The sequence below is a fragment of the Galeopterus variegatus genome, unplaced genomic scaffold (genome assembly GCF_000696425.1).
Source record: "Galeopterus variegatus unplaced genomic scaffold, G_variegatus-3.0.2 Scaffold11490, whole genome shotgun sequence".
Lineage (NCBI taxonomy): Eukaryota > Metazoa > Chordata > Mammalia > Dermoptera > Cynocephalidae > Galeopterus > Galeopterus variegatus.
Window position 1 is genome coordinate 22,644 of NW_007737601.1, and position 9,405 is coordinate 32,048.

The 9,405-nt window shown below is 40.2% G+C and overlaps 1 protein-coding gene across 1 annotated transcript in view; it reads right to left on the minus strand.

Annotated features, from left to right (window-relative positions):
- KRT23 (keratin 23 (histone deacetylase inducible)) overlaps positions 1 to 9,405 on the minus strand; it is a 16,930-nt gene that overhangs the window by 3,701 nt on the left and 3,824 nt on the right. The window contains exons 2-6 of the mRNA XM_008594770.1: positions 5,820 to 5,902; positions 5,025 to 5,181; positions 3,627 to 3,788; positions 3,419 to 3,541; positions 385 to 605 (exon numbers count right to left, since the gene is read on the minus strand). Coding sequence (XP_008592992.1) covers positions 385 to 605; positions 3,419 to 3,541; positions 3,627 to 3,788; positions 5,025 to 5,181; positions 5,820 to 5,902 — 746 coding nt within the window. The remainder of the gene's footprint in view (positions 1 to 384; positions 606 to 3,418; positions 3,542 to 3,626; positions 3,789 to 5,024; positions 5,182 to 5,819; positions 5,903 to 9,405) is intronic.

The window sequence follows — 9,405 nt, forward strand, 5'->3', positions numbered from 1 at the left end:
TCAGCATCTCAATCTCTTATGAATCTTTTTCTGCTGTTAGACTAAAACACTCCCTCTGCCGTCTTTATTGTTGGAATCAAAATTGTGTGCATTCCCACTGGGAAACACGATAGCCAAAACTTTCTTAGTTGTTTCTTTCTAGATACTTTAATATACTAATTTGAATTGTTCTGACTGCAAATCTTAGTGTCCTGGGAGTATGAGCTGATTAAGTCACACTTGCTGCTTAATGACATACAAGCTGATATAGGTATCTTCTGGAGAAATTCACATAAGCCTTTCTCTAGAGTGACTTGTTAACAGAACCCACCTGATACACACACACAGTTGCACACACAAGAGCTGATGCCCTTTGCACCCTCCTCTCCGACCACCTTGCCTTACCTTGGGCTCTCCCCCTCCAGGAGCTGGCGGTAGGTGGTGATTTCCTTCTCCAGGTGGGTTTTGATGCCCAGGAGCACCTTGTATTCGTTGTTCTGACGCTCCAGGTCACAGCGCAGCTGTATCAATTCCTCCTCATAATGGGAGATGATCTGTTGCATGTCCTGGAGCTGGCAGGAATATCGGGACTGGGTCTCTGACAACATGTTTTCCAAAGCAGATTTCTGAAAGAGGAAACGATATTACTCTTGTTAATTGTCTGATTGCCCGATTGGTTCAACAACATGTGTCTGTTGAGTACTTAGCATATGCTGGACACTCTGCTAGTTGTTTTGGTAGCTACTGGGGACACCAAGATGAGAAGCAGGCTGACATATAGGTTTGAGGCTTGGGCACTTGGGAGTTGAGCAATGTCGGGACGTTTGAAGTCCGTTTTCTGGGCATAAAACCTTTGTATCAGGGAGTTTTTGGCAACTCTGCTCCTCTTGCAGCCTGTGTCGCATATGCTGCTTATTTGGGGTTGGGCATATGCCGCCTTGCTCCGAACTGCTCTTTACCTCCTCACGCCTACATTTTATCTCTGGTCAGATCAAAAAGTCCCAGAGGGAGACAGCAACTGAGACTGCTGTCTCTTTTATCTTCAGAGAAGTGCTTCAAGTAGGGATACCAGATGAACTAGAGGACACCTCGTTCATTTGAATTTTAGATGAGCAACGAGTAACTAAGTAGGTCTTCAATATTGCTCCAACATTGCACGGGACATACTTACACTAGAAAAATCTTCATTGTTTTCCGAAATTGAAACTAAACTGAACGTCATATATTTTAATTTGGTAACTCTGGCAACCCTAGTCTCAAACAATTATTTTTGATTAAGACAATGTAACAAATTGTCAGTTTTTAGGAAATTCAAAAAACTGCACAATGAAGTTTCTGGGCAGGGGTACAGAGGATTGAGTTTATGACCTTGTCCTGTTTGGATTAAACACCTGCCTTTCTGGAGTACCTAACTTTAATCATAAAGAGAAACTTATAACTGTGCTGGGTACTCTCACTTTATCATGGATGCTAATTTTTAGGGGGCCCTTAGTGCTGCCTGGCCAGTAAACCACATTTCTGTGGTCTAGTCACTCTCCTGTTTCCCCAGAGGGCTATTTTATTCTTTCTTCTCTGTCCTCAACATACCCTCCTCCCCATCCTTTCTCTCAGCCCGTGGCCTTCCTTCCTGATGTCCTCAAGGAAATGAAAGCAATCAGGAGAGGGTCCCCTGAGCTCCCACCATTACTTCCACCCGCACACCTGAGTCTGTGTGCAGGTTCTCGCTTCCCTCCTGCTGTTATGCATGAGCTGTCTGTGCTCTGTAATCTCAGCAATTGCCTGCCTCCCTGCATCACTGCTGTTCTCCTCTCTACTAGATTATTCCCACCAGCTTTCAAATGGAATAACTTCTCCCACGCTAATCTTTCCTCTCTCAAACCCTATCTACTTCAATTATCATCCTATTTCTCTGCTCTCCTTCACCTACAGCAAAGCTCCTCCAAGAGTTGTCTACACCTGCTGTTTCACATTCCTCTTGACTCCTCCACCCTCCAAGGTAGCCTACAAAGCCCTACACAGGCTGGCTCTGTTGTGCCCCTTGCTTCCTCTCCCTTTTTTCCCTTCCCTCCCCCTTCTCTCTTCTTCTCTGCTTTCCTCTTTCTTTTATCCACGCACTGCAGCCTCACTGGCTTTCCTGCTGTTCTCCCAACCCATCACACACACTTGTACCCTGTAACTTTTGCATTTGCTGTTCCCTCCACCTGGAACATCCCCTCCCCATCCGATAGCCACATAAAGCACCTCTTTATCTCTTTTAGGTCTTTGCTCAACTGTCCCCTTTCCAGTAAGACCTTTCCTGACCACCTTGTTTAAAATGGCAGCTCTTCACTGTGATGTGATTTACCGGCTCCCACGCTTCATTTCTTTGTAGCAATTTTCTCCATCTAACATATTACATATTTAGATGATTTGCACATTTATTGTATATCACCCCACTGGAATATAAACTCCTTCATTACTGAATCCTCAGTGCTAAGAATAGTGTCAGACAGTAGAATGCATAAAACGGGTATAAATGCCTTACTGACCTCACAGGGTTGTTGTGAAACAATGTAGGTTAAAATGTTCTGAAAGCTGTAAAACACTATAATCATTTCTGTGCTCATTATTATCACCTCAACAATGCACATTTTTAATGTCTGTTCATCATCTCTGATTCATAAAACCTAACAGTCATTTACCATGTGCACTTGCAACACAAATGAACTGATTATTTCCTCTCAAGAGCGAGGGCAGAGTAGCACCCAGGAATTATATTGATGAATGATTGGAAGATTCAATAGGCTATGAAGGGAATCAAGTGATAGGTCTTATTTAATGAATTTTGAATGCTATGGCATTCATACAAAGTATTCTACTAAGCCATGAGGATGACAGAAATGACTTAGACACAGGAACTTACAGTCTGCTGGGTGATAAAACACATACATAATGAATAGAGTAGTTCTTTGTAGTTGGCCAGCCGAGGGTTTGCCACCTACCATGTTGGCACCAGTGTTTCTTTATATTGAGGTTTGGGAGCCAACCTGGTTATAAGTAGAGAGAGCACTAACAGAGATTATGAGGGTCTAGAACCTCCACCCCAAACATCACATGGTTGCACTACTGGTGACATACTAGCTATGTGACCTTGGCCAATTAACTTTTTGGAGCTTTGCTTACATCTCTAAAATGGGGACACTAAGACCTACCTGGAAAGCTTAATATGAGGATTAGCAACATTTAACCTAATGAAATAACTAGCACAACATCTGGTAGCATCTGGACACTCAGTAAATGATAGCTCCTATTATCATTCTCATCATGACATCATGAACCATTTGGATAGAAAGTGAGAGGTGTCCCGAGGCAGCTGGGGAGCTGGGGCCTGGGGGAGAGTCAACGAGGGCTTTGTGGAGGAGGTGATGAGGGACCCAGTGTTCTCCTAGCTCTGACTCACCCTGTTGTATTGTGTCTGCAGGTCAATCTCCAAGGCCTGGAAAGTGCGCTTCAGCCCATGGATGTCACTTTGGCTGCTCTGCACAGCCACTGGACTGGCTGCCTCCTGGGACATGGCCACTGACTGTGAGAACAAGCAAAGGCAGAGGGTCACTCTTGGGACCACATGGGAATGGAACCTCAGGGAAGTTTGGGCACCCTTCTTATACCTGCTCTTTATACCAAGTGTCCAAGTCTTGATGCTTCTTCCTTACTATAAACTCATATTCCTGCCTCATATCCTCCAGGACCTTAATCAAATCTTCTCCTGGAGTTGTATCCACCTTCACATTGACCTTGAAGTCATTTGGCACATGCTGCTCTTCTATTTCCTGTTTAATAACAGAGAAAGAAAATGAATCTGCTGTGACGATCAGAAGGCTGGATTGTCATATTGACTGGCAGCGGTAAATGGATCTGTCAGAAATTCAGCTTATGTGGTTGCTACACTTTTTCTGGTTTGGTTTGGTTTTTCGATTATTACTTGAAGAGAAAGAAAATGAATCTGCTGTGACGATCAGAAGGCTGGATTGTCATATTGACTGGCAGCAGTAAATGGATCTGTCAGAAATTCAGCTTATGTGGTTGCTACGCTTTTTCTGGTTTGGTTTGGTTTTTCGATTATTACTTGATGGCAAAACATTATATGCTTTTTCTCTCTAGTAATTTTATAAAATAAAGAATAGCACAGAACAGGTAATCACATAGCCTCTGTGATTACTGACTTAATCCATGGCTGAAAATATTTCAGAAATAATTATGCTTACATAGTGTATAAAATCCTCTTCAACCAGTGTTCATTGGTGAAGTGACTGACTATGTACACGATTAAGCAGTTGAACTTTCAGGTTGTAGGCCAAAGCTTTTGGGAAGCAGTTCAGTAACCAAAAGCCAAAAGAGGCTTTTAAAATCTTGTCAATGTCTTATGACTCTGTAGGGCTGACACAGGAATCATAGGATTTCATGAAAACCAAGCAGCCACAGGAAAGGTTTAATTAACAATCATTGTCTAACCAGCTATTCAGAAACTGGGCTCTTTGATGTTCAGAAGCAATTTTGTTTGCCTAAAATGGGGATTGTTTTTATATCATTTTATCAGAGTCTCAGGGACTTGAGACCGATGTTAACTGTTTGAAAGTCAGCTAAATGCTTCTGGAAATTAGGATTCTTAATTTTTGCTACTCATGTTTACCTCTGTTTGTAGCAGATACTCTTTATTCTATTGTCCCCCAGTTGGCTGCACATTGTGTCAACGAAGTTCAGTCACACACATTTAGTCTCATAGTATCATATTAACAAAAAGTCTAGGTAAACATGTGTGTTAACAAAACTGCTCACCAAGTCATTGTTAGTTATGATCGCATTTTGGATGTTGTACTTGGCATCTTAGTAGATAATCTTGCAATTGGAAAAATTAGATAGTTATATGGTTTTTATGATTATTTAGGTTGAAGGAAAATAAGACTGGCCTCCAGGCGGTGGTTTCTTCTGTAGCTATTGTGTCCCACTGAAATGTGAAGGTTAAAACTGTGCTCTTCTTTAACCAGGAGATCCTGGTGGAGTCTAACCTGCTCATGGTGTTTCTTCATGAGGATGAGCTCTTTCCTCATTCCCTCTACCTCCTGTTCCAGGTCCGTCGTGACAATGGTCAGGTTGTCCAGGGTCCTTCGGAGGCCCTCGACCTCAATTTCCAAGTCTTTCTTAAGGGAGTGTTCATTTTCGTACCTTTGGTTAGGAGGGAAGAAAGAAAACACCTGGTGTCGGAAGGCCATGATCTTTGAAAGGATTCACCTTAGTTCAGAGGTGAATCTCTCACTTTTTAGGTTTAGTGAGAGCAAATCAACACATGCAAGATGTCCTTTGTATGTCTGTTTCATGCTATGCTCTTCTATGATGGTGACTCAATGTTAATTTTTTGACTTAGTGGTGAGAATAGAATAATAAACAGCCACATATTCATCACCTGTATTTAGTGACCATTACTATTTTACCATATTTGCCTCATTTATATTCATTGCTGAAGTATTTTAAAGCAAGTTATAGACATTATGACATTTCACTGCTTAAGAGAATGCATCTTTTAAGAAAAATGTAATTTTCTAAATAAACATAATAATATTATCACACCTAATGAATATCATCTAATTCTTGATTAATATTTCAGCTTCCCCACACTGTAACATGTGTTCTATGTCTGGTTTGTTTAAGTCAGGGTCCATTCAAGTACCACATATTGCATATGTTGTTGTTATGACTTTTAATTATAGTTCAGTAAGATTTAGATGTGGGTAATGGCAAGGTGAGTTTTTCTTTTGTAAAGCAGGCAAACCAAAGCCCCCATAACATGTGAGGAGGGAGCTTACTTGAGGCTGAAGTCATCCACTGCCATCCTGGCGTTGTCGATGAGGAGGATGATCTGAGCATTGGTCAGCTTACCATCCATTACCTGTAAAACATGCACCAAGTGCTATTCCGGTTGGAGGACCCCCTCCACCCCCGCCCGCAGACGCACACACACAGCAGCTGCATTTCTGTCCTCTAGTTTCCAGGGTATATGACTTGTCAATACAGACAACTTTTTCTGGCAGTGGAACCATGAATAACCAAGTCAGTAAATATTTATTGAGCACATACTACGTACAAAGCACAGAATTATTCTCCAGTGAGAATATGATCTGCAGTCAGTTTCACTGTCTTTAAATTTTTTTTTTAACATTGAGTTTTGACAGGCTGGGATTGATGCAACTGCTCAAAGAATGATATAGGAAGGGAAAGGCAGTAATTGTTCAAAATGCCTTCTCACTTTCTAGTATTATGAACATGTCTTAGCGTTTTGCTTAAACTCATTCACATCTGACGGTGTTAAAAGGAGTTTAGGTTCTGACTCTTTTTTTATTGTGAATAGTAGTTCAGCTCTCCTAGAGTACAAAAATAATTATTTTACATGAACAGAAGTTTTACTTGTGATAGCATTCATGTTTCCAATCAGTGTTACTGAGCAAAGTTGACAAACTAATTTTAAATGTATTTCATAATAGTCATCACATAGCAGAATTATTTTTTTTGCCCAAAGTGACTTTTCCCAAACACATAACTTGCAAGTATGTATATGTGTTTGTAACTTATTCCATAATGAGAATGCCCTAATTGTTGCTATTAAAATATTAACTGAAATAATTCTTTACCATCTAATAAACCTGCTTAATAAGCCTTAATGATATTAAAGCCTCCAGTTAAAGACTTTTACTAGATATTTATATCATTTTTTACTTTAAAAAGAAAAGTATTGTTGAAAGTGTTTGCCTGAACAATTGTGTATACAGGATGTTATAATTGGAGAAACAGGACACATTTGACGTATGTCCCTGTCTTTGGAAAAATGGGGTGGAAAATGTCTCAATGTCCTTCCTTCTCTCTTCTAGTAGCTAATGAATTACTTGACCGTCTCTAAGCTCACATTTCCTTTGGGAATCATGTTCTCAGCTCACTATTTGCAAAAATCTCCTATTCTCTTCATTCTAACACCAAAGCAACTTTATTAAGCAAAAAAACATGGCAAGGATTGTTGAGGATTGTTGAGTCACCTTGTTTTTTTTGTAAAGACAACCATGCACTATATAGTTAAGGTAATTACATAGTCAGTTATTAGGTTGATTATTCAATAATTAGGGTTCATTACGAGGACAGATTTATATTATCTTGATTGGTCCTTCCTACATTCAAGCAAGAACGACTGAGTGTTGTGAAATAATTTGGTATAAATATTGGAAACCTGATGCCCTTTCTAGGGTAGGTTAAATCATGCTCTTACAGAGACTTTTCTGACACTGCTTTATTTAAGAATGAAGTTACATAGCTTAAAAAAAAAAAAAACAACTCACAAGATGGCTGGATTCCCTCTACTTCTAGCTAATCTTATGAGATGACCCAGAAAAGGTATGAGCTTAGCTTTTTTGATATTTTGTTGAGAAGTTATTCCTTTCTTGAAGAAGGTCTCCATAATCCATCCCAACTCTCAGATTCTAAAGATTATGCTCATTTTATTATTTTTTTCTAGCAATATGCCATTCTTAGGACTGTGAGAAACTTTATCTTCTAGAAGCCCCCAAAAGGAAATATCCAGGGATAATTACAATGATTAATTGTAATTAATCATTACAATTGGAGTGACAGCTTTTAGGTGTGATCTCCAAAACAGTATAACACAGCCTTTTGTTGATGGATATACACACTGTCACCAGGACATTGAGGGAGACCAGACCTGATGTACTGAGAAAGTAATCGCTCTTTTGTGCCCTGTGCACTGAGCATGCAGTACGTGTACTGCCCTTATCACTACATGACATCATTGGATCATAAGTGACACTGGANTTTGTAGCAAGTATTGCACTGAATTAGATACTGGGAGCTTTCCTTTGGTTCTGGCTCTGTTCCTGACCATCTGCAAGGATTTGGGAGGGTCATTTCACTCCCTGGACTTCAGTTTCATCACTTGTTAAATAAGGATTTAGTACTAGAAACAAATGGCTTTGAGGATCCTAGATCTAAACTTCTGTAATGTAGTTGGAGTCAGAGAATCCTGTGACATTCCCATTGTATTTACACAGTTAATTCCTTTATTTGGAAAGGATTTTCTTAGGACAAAGCCATACCTCAACACAAAGGCACCTTTCAAAAATCTGGTCCTACTTCAAGCTGCACTGATTACATGGAATTTGGTATCATGAATGCACAATAGCAGGATTCAGAGGTGGTAAGAGCACTGGGTCTGGAACTCAAAGAGCAGGTCCCTAGGGTCCTGCTCCAGCACACACTAGCTGAGTGAGCATGGCCGAGTCTCGGTTTCTTCATTCATGAAATGGCAATAGTAATAGCCACTTCATCAAAGAGTCAAGAAATTACATAAAAAAGTTGTAAGCATATTCTTGGCATCCTACAGACACTCTGAAAAATTAATTGAAACTACATTAGTTCAGAAAAATGTAAGTGATACAATTTTCTTTGAAAGTCTTGCACTTTTGTAATTAGAGCCAGTATCTGCATTGGATTCATCCCCAGGTTTTATATGTTGAGACGCATCCTCAAACTTTTGCTGTTTGTGGTGGGTGGAGGGGGGGATAGCCAGGTTGGCTGCCCCTGCTCAACTTCCTTCCTCCAGGAGGTTCCCAATGGTACTATGACATCTTTCTTTGCTCTAAAAAAGGATATTGTAGGTATTTCCTGTCTCCAGTCTCCAGTGCTGCTTAGGGGCATTCTTACCAACACTTTTCTGTCCAGCCTCCTTATTCCTTATTCTTTGTATAAACTCATGCAAAATGAAAAGTAGCTCCATCCCCCAGAGGCTGGGACCCCGGGGGTAAGCCTTACTTGCTTGTGAGCTGAGTTACTCTATTTGACACACACTATGAGGTGTTGATTGACATCCAGAGAAGCCTTGCACTACACACTCTGCAGAACCAGGATATCAAAAATACCATCTGTGGGCTTTTTTGGCTTTTCCGAGTTAAATTGGTAATTTATCTATTGCAAAGCCCACATCAGGTGCCTAATTCCCCCAGCCAGCAGCTTATAGTACATGAGTGTGAGTTCTGAAATGTACTTGATCTAGATAGAGTACATTTGAAACTACTTCCCATTGTTTGGGCTTACTTGACACGGCATTATGATACAGCCACTATTTCTGAGACGTCCTTTGTGGTAATGAATGGATGATAATGGATTGAGAAATAATGTATGAGCCATAGGTTTTGCATTGTATGTTGTAATTAATCACCTGGGTTTTCCTCAAGGCCCTGAATTCATTCTTTTAACATCTAATTGGTGTATTAGCACAACATTGTTGCCTAAGGGTGTGTGATCTCCTACCAGAGAGGAGAAAATAGAATTTATGACTATAAAACAAAATGCCAAATATAGTACTATTGAGAATCATTCACGGAGTTTTATTTA